The sequence below is a fragment of the Gymnodraco acuticeps genome, unplaced genomic scaffold (genome assembly GCF_902827175.1).
Source record: "Gymnodraco acuticeps unplaced genomic scaffold, fGymAcu1.1, whole genome shotgun sequence".
NCBI lineage: Eukaryota > Metazoa > Chordata > Actinopteri > Perciformes > Bathydraconidae > Gymnodraco > Gymnodraco acuticeps.
In genome coordinates, this window is record NW_022991970.1 from 245,494 (window position 1) to 260,009 (window position 14,516).

The 14,516-nt window shown below is 44.6% G+C and overlaps 1 protein-coding gene across 1 annotated transcript in view; it reads left to right on the top strand.

The window, feature by feature from the left end:
• LOC117536126 (serine/threonine-protein kinase WNK1-like) overlaps window positions 1-7,509 on the top strand; it is a 99,430-nt gene extending 91,921 nt beyond the window's left edge. Inside the window, 7 exon segments of the mRNA XM_034200864.1 lie at window positions 1,084-1,213; window positions 1,751-1,948; window positions 2,305-2,397; window positions 4,554-4,595; window positions 5,933-6,105; window positions 6,272-6,328; window positions 6,820-7,509. Of these exon segments, the coding sequence (XP_034056755.1) occupies window positions 1,084-1,213; window positions 1,751-1,948; window positions 2,305-2,397; window positions 4,554-4,595; window positions 5,933-6,105; window positions 6,272-6,328; window positions 6,820-7,254 (1,128 nt within the window). The 3' untranslated portion in view covers window positions 7,255-7,509.
• The last annotated feature ends 7,007 nt before the right edge of the window (window positions 7,510-14,516 follow it).

Genomic DNA, 14,516 nt, shown 5'->3' on the forward strand with positions numbered 1-14,516 from the left:
ATGTAAGGATGCATTGCTCATGATTAACAATGTGCAAATAACAGCTACCATAGAGCAATGCCCATACAGCTGCCAGCCTGATGTGCTTAACACTCATTCATAGGCTAACTCACCAGTGAGCAGAAAGCGGTGGGTTCTATATGAACAATAAATAATACAAATAACCTTTCACAAACAGGTATTTCATAACTGCTTACAGTGAGGAATACATTTAAATTATTATTGGCCGTCACAGGCTGCTGTAAACTAAACACCACTCTCTCTGACAGAACACCTCACTGAGTGATTTAACTCGTATGTCTAACTTTGAGGTTTCTCTTTTCAGCCGCAGACCCCATGTCGCCTCTTTATGTGCGTCGCTAAGTTCCTCGTACTACTTGTGTACTTTAAACCGGCTCGGCATCGTTAACAATTTGCGAGCGATTTTTCAAGTTGACCGTCTGTGCCGCGCACATATACCATCAGGACGTTACTGATGGGGTGCGGCTGCGGAGTGATACTGTGTGTATGCAAGCCCGCATCTAGGACGGATCTATGTATCATGGCTGTAGACCTGTTAAGTAATAAAGATACCTCATACAAAGGTCTACGGATACCTTATTACTCTCCATGACCTGCGGTCAACTATATAGCCTAGCATAAAGGACTATTACACCGTCTTTCTTGAACAATCCGAAGTGTTGCCAAACGTTTGATTTGTAGGTATTTTTCGGTGCGCTGTGTTTCTCTTTCTCCTCGACTTCCGTGTGTGTTGATAACTGAGACTCTCGGCCTCCGTAGTGGCGAAGCAAATATCAAAGATCGTCTCTGCTGAGCGTTGACAAGATTAGGGGATTTTATATGAATGAATCGGTTTTTTACCGATGCAAAGACGCTACGCAATCGATGCATCGCGAGTTCAACCCGGTTCAACCCAAACTGTAGCCGATGTGCACTCTTTCAACCGGTGCACTCGCATCTTGAACGTTTATGCCGGTGCACCGATGCGAATCGGTGAATCTTAACATCTCTAGTGCAGACACTATGAACAGCATCAAATACAGTACATATCTCTCAACCATTCTTTCTTTGGTTTTCATGCAGGTTCCTCCAGCTGCAGTGCTCCCACCAATTATAGGCTTGACTGGAAGGAGAAGACGACCTACAAAGAGCAAATCCTCCAAATCGTCCAGAACCAGCTCCACGCACAGCAGCAAGAGTCCGTTACAACCAGGTACGCTCTTCTGTCAGAAGCAACACCATTTCTTTCTCTCTTCTAGTGGTAAATAGCCTTGTAGCAGTTGGTTCAAAATGTTTCCAGGATTTTAAATATTCTCGCCATCATTAAAACATAGCTGCCAGCATCGCTAATCTTAAAATGTACACTTCTTCAAGAATAGATAAAAACGTTCACCCTAACTTTACACTGTTTCTTGTGTTTATGCATGCATGTGCACATACATGTGTGTGTGTGTTGCTGGTTACACGTGCATATGTGGGTGTTTGTTGGTGCAGGCTCAGAGCTTCAACATTTCTGACTGCTTTCCCCGTCTGTCTCTCTCTGTGTGTGGTCGTGTGTGTGTGGGGGGGTTGTCTATGGAAATGTCTGTGGTGACGGGTTTCTTATCTGTGTGTTGTCTTTGTGTGTGTGTGTGTGTGTGTGTGTGTGTGTGTGTGTGTGTGTGTGTGTGTGTGTGTGTGTGTGTGTGTGTGTCTGCGGTGCGTCCTTCCTGCCCTGTCCTCTCCTGCCTGTGCCTTGTGGCGTCTCCAGGCAGCACTTTATCGGCCCAGAGCGCCCCCACCCTGCCCCCCGGCCCGCTGGCTCTGTTAGCCCCAGGAGGACTAGCCGATTCGGGCAGCAGTACTCTGCTCCAGCCTCTCAAACCCTCTCCCTCCAGCAACAACGTGTGCTCGGCCTGCACCAGCGACACGGCGCTCTCTGTGCCCAGCCTGTGTGCTCCCACCCCAGGTAGGCCATTGTTGATCCCTGTAGGCCTCATCAGCTTCCACACAACATGATATTTACACACTGATGCATGCACTTGGTTTGCCTTCACACTCTCACAACAATACACTTCTCACACTGTTTCTATCTTTCTCTAGCTGTTTCTAAAATGGGCTAATGGACTGTGACCTTTGTACTCCTTCACCTGTTTCTCTCTCCTTCCCTCTCATCTATACCTTTTCTGTCCTCGTTTTTTCCACTCTGTTTCTTTTTATCTGTTTTTTTGTTGTTGCTTTCCTCTCCTCTCAATATCTCATCTTCACCTCTCCTTTTCTTCACCTCTTCTCTCCTCCTCTTCCTCCCGTCCTCCCTCTCTTCAGGCTGTGTAAAGTTCAGCTGGGGTTCGGAGCGTTTGGCCTTCAAGCCTGGCGGCAGGAGGACGCGCTTTCTGAGTACGCCCTGCTTGGCTCTTTGTGTGTAACGCTTTATTTCTTTGCTCTTCTCTTTTGACCCGTCGTCCTTACTTACTTTTGATCTTACTTTTGTACTCCTGTATCTGTCAAGTCACGGTCATCCTGTCTTCCCTTGGGTTTCCTTCTTTGATGGAGGAAGACCTTTTGCTACTGATATCATTAGTGTCAAAACAAGTTAGCTTTTAGGCATTAATAGAAAACCATCTCACCCTGGGCTTGCAGACTTTTACTATCTTAAATCAACACTTTTAAACTACGTGTGCTGCCCTATGCAGGTACAATTAGCATTCAGATGTTTTTTACATTTATTCGTATCTTCCTTACAAAAATCCTTATTGTTCATGTTGGAAAATTAATGAAAATCTCAGGATAAAAGCTTACTTAAGGAGGCAGAAAGTTAGCCCAATGTAAAAATAATTCACATCCTAGAGCTTCCCATCGTCATCTTAACTGACGTTTTAGTCTTCTTCCACTCCCTCTATACTCTCAGTATACTCTCCCTTTCTTTCCTCCATGACAAATAACTAATCTCTTAACTTCACATATAATGCCAATCTTGTGCACTTTAGGCTGCGGGTGTTATCTTCAGGCAGGGTGGAGCATGTCAGGCTGATCACCAAACAAAAATTGTGATTTGTAATGCCATGGAGCATTGTGAAATCCTTCAGATTACCACCCTGATTGACTTGTTGACAGCCAGGAGCAGCAAGTGCAGTTTATACTACAAGCCCTGGAATTCTAAGGGTTGCAGACACACTTTTATCAATCATCAAAAATACAAAACAAAATCATAACCAGAAATCATTGCATGAACATTAATAAGCTCCCTGGGAAAGCATCGGCTACACATTGATTGTGCAAGTAGCTTAATTGATAACTAGCCCTTTTGGCAGTTAGCAATGTGTGATCGTCTTGTTTGTCTGTCAGTCTGGATTTCTAATGCTGGGTGCTTCCATTTCTAAACTCTTGTCTCTGTAAAACAAGCACACTAACAGGGAAAGACCAGTTGACTCCTGATGACTTGAGATTTTCTGCTGTACACTTTGGTTCTTTATGAAGAGATTATTAGTTTGAACTTGATTTATTGCAATGACCCGTTGAAGCACAGCTCTGTTCTCATATACTTTGATATTTTCCTGATTCAGATGTTTATTTGTTTTCTAAATTGATATTGTTACTTAAATGTGTTGTGCTTTATGAAGAGATGTTTATGAATGCTTCTGAACCCTCTGCAGCTCGACCCTTTCTCACTCCTTTCCCTCACTCCCTTTCCTCCCCCGTCTCTCCCTCACCTGTCCCCCTGTCACTGCACAGACAGGAGGGGAGAGAGACAGAGCTGGGTCTTAAAGATCATCACTTGTCCTTTTTCATAAACAGGTCGAAGAAAAGTGATGTCAATTGGAAATGTATTCATTATTTTATTCATCTTTAAAACAGAACTCAATGGCCATTTTGTTTGGTTCTGACTTAATGATAGATGTGTGCAGCGATTCAGAGCTCAGGGAACAGCGTACTTACATATTTAATTTGGACCCAGTTCTGGTACGGGCCTGCGAGCTGTAGAGAGGTCTCAGAATCAGAGCCAGGGGTTGGTTACCCAAAGCGTCTTCAGGCCACAGTACACCGGCAGCACTTTACCAACACTGTTTGGTACGCCTGTCTGTTTCTCCCAACTGGAGGAATGCCGACCACCATCTACTGTATAGGAAGTCATACCACCCCACTTCAAAACATTCAAACTGTCCTCTTTAGGAAGTGGCCAAGGTCTTAGTTTGGTTTACTGATAAATATAATAAACCAGATTGATCTATTCAGTATTTATATGTAAATGTGCTTATATGTGTCTGCATTTGCCTAAATATCTTGGTCTTGTCTATGGAAGAACATCTTTAGATGAGTATAAAAAGGGCAACCTGTGGTCAGTATCACCCAGCAGACACACTTTTCATTTAAAAACTGCACTTTGCTTTACAGAGCACTGTGTGGCAAGGTACTGATGTCTGTGTGAAGATGTTACTGGGCAACTCAACCCCGAGGTTTTGTTTATCGACTGCTTCAAGTTCAAATATTCATCCTGGGATGCATTGTGTGTGGATGTCGTGGGTTTAATTCTGACTCTCTCCAAACCCTCCAATCGTTGTGTTCCGGCTGCACAGGGAAGATGGTGAAAAAAGTGTGCCCCTGCAACCAGCTCTGTAGTAATTATCTCTCTTTTTGGTCTTCCCTCCCTCCATCAATCCCCCTTTCCATCCTCGCTCTCCTGCGCTTCCTCCTCTAATGCCCTTTAGATTTCAACTTTGACCCTCTGCTGGATTTGAGATCAATGTGATTCAGTTATGTCAGCTACTGTTTTTTCTATGTAGACATTTGATATGGAACGATCACAGTTTCACACCCAGTTTGAGGACTGAAATAACTGAATCCAGCAGCCATCACAAATTCAAAGCAAACGGTGCATGCACCTGCAAGCTATTACACACTGCTGTTTGCCCCTCTGCCCCCTCCCTATCCTCTCCTCCCTCGTCATGGCTTGTGGTCTTGACTACATTGCCCAGAATTCCATGCTGCTGCAGTCAGTCATGACTCAGCGTCTCCCCATTCTTATTTTCCTCCATTTTATTCAGCATGACATGCCGGTTTCTGTCAGAACAGCTGTATGATTATGTTTTACCGGCTGATGCCTGCATATTCTGTTATTATCAGTTGACTTTATCTTTAGTCTCGTTTGAAGCGATGGTAGAGGAAGGATGATAGAGAAATATAAAAACCTATTGAATGATTAGACAGTATTCACGGTAGTAAAATAACCGGGGGGATATCTATTAATCATAAAGATACACATGCAGAGTGTAGTAATATTTCATAATTGTCCTCCTCCGACCTCTCAGCATAGGCTGATTTTGTTTCCTCTTGGGTTAGTAGAGAGACACTAACGTGAAGCACCTGCTTTAATTTGAGTACTGTTATCTTATAATAGATAATGGTAACTTAAACAGAGGCTACATGTTCAGCAGCACTGACCTGCAGTCAGCCTGGTGTGTGTGCTTTCTCTGCAGTTCATTTGCTCTGATGTGTTTGAGGCTCTGGGTTGGCAAAAAGCAAACTAGCAGCTGTCACAGAGCTTGAGTGCCATCTTGTGGTTAAACATAAGAGCATGTTGTGTGTGAAGGCTGCAGGGAGCATATCACAGGCGGGCCAGTGTATCACAGAGTAGTGACACTGCGATATTTAAATGGTTATATTCTGAAACAGGTTGAGTTTTGTCACATTAGTTGATCAAATGATCTGTTTTAAATGTTGCTCTAGTGACATAGTGTTTCTCATGTTCCTGTCTGTTATCATTATTTACATCATTACAATTAAATAATATAATTCCATGACCACATGCTGACCTACCCTAAACACGTTGTCCCGGCCAGCCTCCTCCCCCATGTAACAGTCAAGACAGAAAGTGCATAGGATAACATCAACTATCATGTTTTAGTTTGAACATATCTCTCATGCTTTGCTCTTCTGTCTCGCTCTCCCCCCACAGGGACTAACAGCACCAACGCAGTGAGTGGGTCAGGGGGTCTGTGTCAGAGCCAGGGGGGCTCTCAGTCCCTGCCCCCCAGCATGTCTGCCCCCCACCAGAGGAAAGGAACCTTCACCGATGACCTCCATAAACTGGTGGACAACTGGGCCCGAGACGCCATGAACCTCTCACAGGTTGTTCTATGATTCTTCTCACTGTAGCAGAAGGTGTTATACTAATGATTCCCCACTTCCTGTGTTTAGCGTTCCAGACAAAACATGTGATGATTGATTGATATTGATCCTTGATGTTTAGAAAATCACTTTTTTTGTGAGTTAACTAAATATTCAACTTTTTCAGGGGAAGAGGAGTGCCAAACAGCTGCCGCAGGCCCCAGCACAGGGACACAGCTACGAGGTGAGTTTACATGTGATCATCATGGCCTGTCAGGGGCCTCACCTTCATCTCTTCACATTAAGTGCACATGGCGCAGCTGACTATACATTCTAGCTTCATTATATGCATAGATAACTTACAAACCATCCAGGGCATCTGTAACTAACACGTTTATCTTTTCGTTTGGGCTCATTTGATTAAAGATAACTGATATTCATAACTGGATTCAAACACATGGACTATGGAAAGGATTGTATTATGCAAAATATTGAATCCGCAAAACCAGCTAATATGCAATGAATCTAGGACTTTTGGGCCCCCAACTGTTTTCAAAATTGACGTTACAAAAAAATAAATCTTCATTTTGCCCTAACCTAACCCAGTCTAAAAATGACTCCTTCAGCTTAAGGGACAAACAGCTGTCCAAATCACAAATTAGAGATTGAAAGTCATAAAAAGCTATACATGTTTTCGATTTACAGTCTTTCCTCATTTCCCCCCCCCCCCTCCAGGTGATCCAGTCAGCCAGTCTTGGCAGGAAGTTCTCCGCCCCCGGTCAGCTGTGTCCCAGCAGCATTGGGGGGTCAGCCCACCTTCCCACAAACTCCACCACTGCTACCTCTCTGGCCGCCCGCAAGGGCTCCCTGTGCCAACCCCCCGCCTCCTCCGCCCCCCCTCAACCCCAACCCCAACCCCCCCAGTTCATCCATTACACCCCCACCTCGGCCTACAGCGCACAGTGGTCCGGGTCGTCGACCCTCCCCCAGGCCCCGGGGCAGCCTGGGCCCCTGCTGGTCAGCACCTCCCAGCCCCTGGGCCCCTACCCCCCCTCACTCAGTGGGCAGGGCCAGATCCCCGGGCAGGGGCCGCTCCAGGCCTTCCATCTGACCAACTCCCTCAAGAAGTCGGTTAGCAACCCGGGGGGGCCCAACCTGAGGACCACGTAGGGCCCGGGGGGGGCTGGTTTGAATCACGGCCCGACTGGACTGAGTGTTACAGGCTGGGGGGGGGGGGGGAAACAGTTTGAAATGAAAAGAAAATGAAGAGGAGTGAAGACAGCAGGAATGTGATGTGTCAGCATCTCCACAGTGTGTGTGTGTGTGTGTGTGTGTGTGTGTGTGTGTGTGTGTGTGTGTGTGTGTGTGTGTGTGTGTGTGTGTGTGTGTGTGTGTGTGTGTGTGTGTGTGTGTGTGTGTGTGTGTGTGTGTGTGTGTGTGTGTGTGTGTGTGTGTGTGTGTGTGTGTGTGTGTGTGTGTGTGTGTGTGTGTGTGTGTGTGTGTGTGTGTGTGTGTGTGTGTGTGTGTGTGTGTGTGTGTGTGTGTGTCCACACACACTCTCCTGCTCTGCTGTGTTTTACAGTCAGGGCTGTGACTGCCAGCCAAATGCTCAAGGATAAAGAAAAGACTGAGTGCAATGTTAAAAGGCCAAAGAGGTTTCAACAGGGTGCGGAAATGCTGTTAAATAACTGTGTGTGAGGTATTGTGTGTGTGCACTTATGGCTCAGTCACACTTGTTCCATTACATGCTCTAAATGGAGAGAACAAGTCTTTACAAGGCCTGTCACACAATCACCCTTGTGAGACAGCAGAGGGAGACGTTACATCAGGTGGGGGGGGGGGGGGGCGGGGGGCCAGCAGCATGTCCAACAGCACCTTTAAACGTTTACTGCAGCTTCTAATGCTGTAGTAAACGTTTGGCTCTCAGAGTATTGAGATCAATCTCAAGCTCTCAAAGAAGATTGGAACATGCAACAATGCAGTTTTCCAAATGGAATACAAAAAGAAGAGCTATGGTGGATACCATACCATGGCCTTCGCATTAAGGCTGTCTTTACTAGTTTATCGAGGCTATAACACTCAAATCAAGCTGTTTGCGTCTCTTAAATGCAAGCTACTAAAGGCGAACTTTGATATCGGAGAGAGTAGAGCAGAGAGAACAGAATCTTAAATTCAGGAAGTATTTTTCTTCAGTAATCGGAATTTGGAAGTTTTCCTCAATTCAAAGCACACAAAATGTACAGACAAGCTTCTGGAGACGTCCAGCTGGTTTAGAGAAGGAACAGTGCAGCCCTCGGTGGGGTTTGACTGGTCAGCTTGCGTGACAAAAACCAAACATACTCCTCTGTTACCTTCAGTGTCTTGTTCCTCCCTTGTTCTGACCAACTATTCAAACAGATGGAGGAAAGGAAGTGGACCAAGAGGGAGAGCAGCGAGCGTGCTTAAATAATACCTCATCTGCACCTTTTACAAAGTGATGAATGGACAGGACACCAAACGCCTCTTCACAATCCCCACTCCTCCTCTTCCTCTATTTCTCTCTCCACCTCTCTGTTGCCATTTGAAGCAATAACAGCAGAAACCTTTTAGAGATTAAAACAAGCCCAAGGGAGAGAACTCAGCGTGACAAAGTGGCCTTGTTGTCAGAATAATATCAGAGTCCCTGTACAGTTTGTCTCTGTTTATATTTTAGAATGTCAGCCATGATGATTCCATTTTGTTGTTTTCTGTTTTTGTTTTGTTGGGTTTGTTCTGCTCGCTGCCCCCAGCTAGCAATCACACACACATATAATGCATGAGACATTCATGAAAACACACATGGATACACACACAGTCATGCACAGACTCATGTAAATACACACACATTGTTGGAGGCGTAGCAGCCTATGGTAGCAGCCCTTTAACAGACAGACACAGACTAATGCCTCAGAACTCCATTGGGTTGGTTTCAACAGTTGTGTTGAAATATTTGCGTACATTGTTGTCATAAATATTGTTGTTAATGATTATTATTCTATTTAAAAAAAGAAACAAAAATGTGTTCTGTCGATGGACCTGTTATACGCACACATCGGTGTACGATGTGGAAACACTGTGATTATTGTTGTTTATTATTAGCAAATGTTGTTGGACAACATTATGTTATGGGTGAGATATTACAAATAAAAGAAAATCAAAAGCATCTGGAGAACAGCTTGGGGTCCTTTCCCTTTCAATTCACTGCCTTCAGCCAATCTCATCAAAAGGTCACGCCTCTTTTCAATAATCCTCCACTGAGGACACGCTCGGAAACAAATGCCAATCAACACGCTGTCAGCGCCCTTTCTAAAAGTGAGTGAATTGAAAGCAGGAAGTGACCTCCAAGCCCGATGACAGAGAAAACAGAGTGGATAGTTGATATTTAGATAACAAAGTAAGCTATTTTTTTCTTAATACAGTACTTATATTTCAGACACTTTAAATAGCCCTCCTCTTCCCTTTCTCCCCTGGTTTTGTTAGATGAATGTGAATGTATAAACCAATGGTGTCCACTTTAATGTACTTGAAAAAAAAAAAAGTCTGTCTTGTCTTTAGTTTTTGCTTTCTTTCGCTCCCGACCCTCCCCTAGAGCCTCCGGTGTAAACTGAAGAGACTTACTAGTGCCTTGCATACTTCCTGTTGCTTGTTTCCGTGGGGGGGGTTGAGGACTTGGGTTGAAGTAAGCACACTTGACGGCTTGTGTGGAGAGTTTTAAGGGGGGGTCACTTTGAAGTCAGGGGTGCTGATTGGACCTGGTGTTGGTGGAGCTTCATGGAGAGGCAGCTCTAATGTGTGTGAGCTGCTGCAGCGTGCCCTACAGCTGGGGTGTGGTTCATTCTCTTGGATTTCAGAATGATTTAGTATATTTTCCCCAGAAAGATACATTGCTTCCCCAACTATGCTCTTTGAATTGATAGAAGGATGAATTGACCTAACCTCTGCTGCCATTTAAACCAATCAGATCGACCCTTTAAGATTGCAAAAGGCTGATGTTTCTGTGAAGAGAGGCCTGCTGCGGTGCTAAAACTACACACGATAAGGCCCAGTTACTCTCAACTCGATTAAATATAAGAGTTTATCAGTGCCATTTTAAAATGTAGATATTGGGGGAAATGGGGCGGGAATATTTTTTGACTTTTAAGGCAGGAGTTTTAAAGATTGTATTTGAAGCTTGGACCACTCTGTATTTTAGAGGCACAGGAGTATAGATTTCAAAGGATGGCTTGTCAAGAGTGAGTGGCTAATGATGACACTGGCCTCTGGATTAAGTAATCATTTAGATTTGGTAGTGACCAAACAAGCTACCAACTGTCATTATATCCTGATCGGTGCACTCCAACTAAGACCCTCCTACTTTAAACTAGTGAAAAGAAAACTGAGAAGCAAAGGAATTCAGACATTTCTCATGTAAAATAACCCAAACTGTCTCAGTATTTAAGAAAATATTGTTTTCTCGCTCCTCAAGTGTTAACCATTGTCATCCCATTTGATCCCAAACAAAGCATTTACGAGGCCAGCAAACCTATACAGTCCTTTAACAGATTTGTTTGAAAATGCCTCCTCATCAGGAAATTGCTGCTATTGGTTAAAAAGTCTGCAAAAGGTTTGAATATATTTGATCCACTTCTTTCCCACGGTGTGTTTCTGAAGCTGCACCATTCAAAGAAATGACTATGTAAACCAAAAATGTGTCAATGTTTGAACATAAGGGCCGCACAGTGTGGTGGTGATTGTATTGGGAATGATGCCGGTGAGAAAATGATGATAGTGATAATGGCTGCTTGAGATTCAAAGCCTTTGACACCCTGTCCTCTTTTCTTCTTCTTTCATTTGTGCAAATGAAACATATCTGGTACAAACTGACATTAACCTAAAACTGTTTAGTTTCTTTTGGAAAGGTGTTCTGGGTTCATATATAAACCATAAAAAGGTTACTTTTAAGTTATTTTTACAAACAAAACCCATAGCTTTTGCTTGTTTCTTGGGAGTTTTTTTTTCATTTCCCATTTGTTATAATGCACATTTTTACCTACTTAGGCAAGTTTGGTTGAAGCTGTGAATAATCATTGAGACACTTTTCTTTAGTTCTGGTCATGATGATTTGTCAAACCTTTAATGATGTCACGGACTCAGTGCCATCAGAGGTAAAGAATAAAACATAGATAAATGCTGTTTGTTTTTCTGCTTTCACTCACTGGAGCTGTTTTGGTTGCCAGGATTTTCACTTTGCTGTTACTCGAGCCTCGAATGATTTCCACAGTGGAAGTGTGATCATGTTCTGCTGTGTCTACTACATAATTCCTATGAGAGGAATTCCTACTGTGCAGCAGCTACAATGCAATATTATTTAAAGTTACAGTCGGCTGTGTGCTCTTATTGTGACGTTTTCTGAAGTTAAAGTGGAAACAGTTATTTTTCTGGTGAAACATACAGTGTAGCAATAGTTGTTTTACATTCAGATTCACAGCTTTGCCTGTTCAGGATTCACTTCATCTGTTTTGCTTTTTACTGTAGAAGTGCCAACATGTAAAGAATGCCTTTCAGTGCTCCAACAGATCTGAGGTCAGCTTGACTCTGCGTCTCCGTGCTGTTTCATGTAGCTTGCTCCTGTGCAATGATGTCTCAAGCACAGCAACAGATTCTCTGTTACTGAAGAACATTTCTCAACATGTTGATTACGTTTCTGCTTTCTCTGATGTTTTGCTTTTCTATTTCTCACTTGTTTTATCAGCAGTTTTAATGTCTGTAGCGGCACCTAACTTGATTCAGTGGTTTCATTTGTCTGTATCGTGTTTGACATTGTACAAAGTGGTTGGATTAAAAAAACAGATGGATGAATGAAAGAAAAAAGAATACATAGGGAGTCATCGGCAGCCTCTAACGGTATGTTTTGCACTAAGTATAGAGTGTTCAAGCTTCATATTAAAAAAAACTTTGCGCTACAATACAATGAAATTTGTTACTTTATTTGTAAAACTTAATAAATAAAAGATGTTTAAAATGAATTGAAGTGACTGGATTTTAAATCAATATGAATAAAGGAATGAAATGAAAGAGTATTTTTAGATATAATAAATAAGAAATGGTTATAATGTCAACATATATTTATATTTAATTAGTAAAGGATTTGGTATATATGTTTGTTAAATGTATTTCAATTCTAATATCCAGTTACAGTTGGCAATGCTACCTCTATCATTACTTTATAATTCAAGAAGACAATTCAAAGTGTGTTATATCAGCCATATCATTGCAACAAACAAACACAATATAGACAATATAAAGGGACTTTTGTTTACTAAAATACATATTTTTAAAGCTATTTTTATCCTTCCGTTTGGCTGCAGTACTAACGTTTTCCACATGGCTGCAGCAATGTGTTAACTGACCAGCCTTTCACGGTGTTCCTGTTATCATGACCTTATTGAGAAGCCTCTTGCTCCGGTCAATCAGGAAACGGCTCGTTATGAGGTGTGAATCTGGGTTTATTATCTGTCACCATAGAGACAATGAAAATAACATGGTCAATAGGCCTGAGGAAGGAAGGGAGGAAAGAAAATGAAACTTACCGGTATATTACAACAATACATTTCCATCAGGCAGTTTTCCTGCTGTGATGTGAATACTGCACTGCAGAACATTGCACACATTGGGATTATCAGCATAATAAGCTTTGAAAACCTTGTTTTAATTTTCAAAACATGTCTTTTACTTTGAGAAATTAAGATGCAACAAACAATTGATAACTTAAAATGAATTTGATTACCTTGAATATAAAACACTGTGGTGACACGTTATTGGACATAATTCACCTCTCGTATTGTGTTGCCACACGGACCCTTTAGTGGGAACACCGGTAGCGTTAGCTTCCATTCCTGCTAGCTCGTCAAGCAGAGCAGTTGATGTGATAACCTCTCTGTTATTAATGGCTAATAAAGATTGGAACTCTGTTCTTAATACTCCGACTCCCTTTTCCTGGCACGACACTGGTGACCCTGACTTTTCCGAGAAATTAACGAGCATGGCTGAACGCGATGTATTCGTAAAGCTGCCGGAATTCTGGGAGCACGCCGCGGAGGCATGGTTCGCACATGTGGAGGGCACTGGAGGCGCACTTCGCCTGCCGACAGGTCCGTGACGGTGACCTGAAATACTACCATGTGGTAGCAGCGCTGGGCAGCTCTGCGTCGTCCAGGTTGGTGGGATTCATCGCAGCCCCCCCACATCATGGCAAATATGAGGCGATTAAGGCCCTTCTCCTTAAGACATTTAGCTTATCTGCTAAGGAGAGGGCCCGCCAGATACTTGACATTAAAGGCCTAGGAGACAGCAAGCCATCCCAGCTAATGGAGAAAATGCTAAATCTGCTAGGGGGGGAAGATCCCCGGATTTTATTCACGGAGATTTTCCTGCGTCACTTCCCTCCCCGGGTCCAGACGGCGCTGGCCAACACGCCTGTCACGGAGCCCCGTGCCTTGGCTGAGGAAGCGGATCGTTTTTTCCTGGCTACACAACAGCCTGGTGCAGAAACGTTAGCCGCGACGCTCAGCGGCCCACCGGCAGTCAAGAAAGCGTGGCGGAGGCCGGACACGGCTGTGGCGAGCCGGCGTGGAGACGCCGGAGAGTGCGTTTACCACGCACGTTTCGGGACAAGGGCGAAGAGATGCATCGCTCCGTGCAGCTACAAACCCCCGGGAAACGGAGGGGCCGGCGCTCAGTAGTGGCCCTGAGCGTCGGCGGCACATGCAGGCTCCTCTTCGTCAGCGACAGCGTTTCGGGGAGCCTGTTTCTGTGTGACACGGGCGCTCAACGGAGCGTAGTTCCAGCGTCAAGTGAAGACGTCGCCCGTGGGGGGCACGGACCGCGATCGACGACGACTAACGGCGGTCCCATTGCCACCTACGGCGTGAGGCCTATGTGTCTGTGCATCGGAGGACAGCGTTTCAGCTGGGATTTCGTGACAGCGGACATTTCTTTTCCCCTCCTCGGAGCGGATTTTTTGTGTGCTCGTGGACTCTTAGTGGACGTTAAGAATAGGCGTTTGGTTGATGCCTTAACGTTTTCTTCCCTCGTGTGCACACTTTGCAGCGCAGCGTAAGGCTCGCTGTCAGGGGCAGACACGTTTCTCAGACTGTTGGCCGAGTTTCCAGACCTGTCGCTACCCACCTTCTCTGCGCTTACCACTAAGCATGGCGTGGAACAGCACGTCACTACCGGGGGGGCCTCCTGTCTACGCCGGTAGTGCTGGCTCGGCCGCCGAGACGGGGCCGACCCCCGGCTTTGATTCCTGTCAGGGAGTGTGGACCTGTTGTTCCGGTCCCTCGTCTGTCAGGAGCCGCACGGGCAGAGGTCGCTGTACCGGCTCCTGTCCGCAGGTCTCGTGGGGGCAGGCGGATTGTTCCTCCCCGCCATAC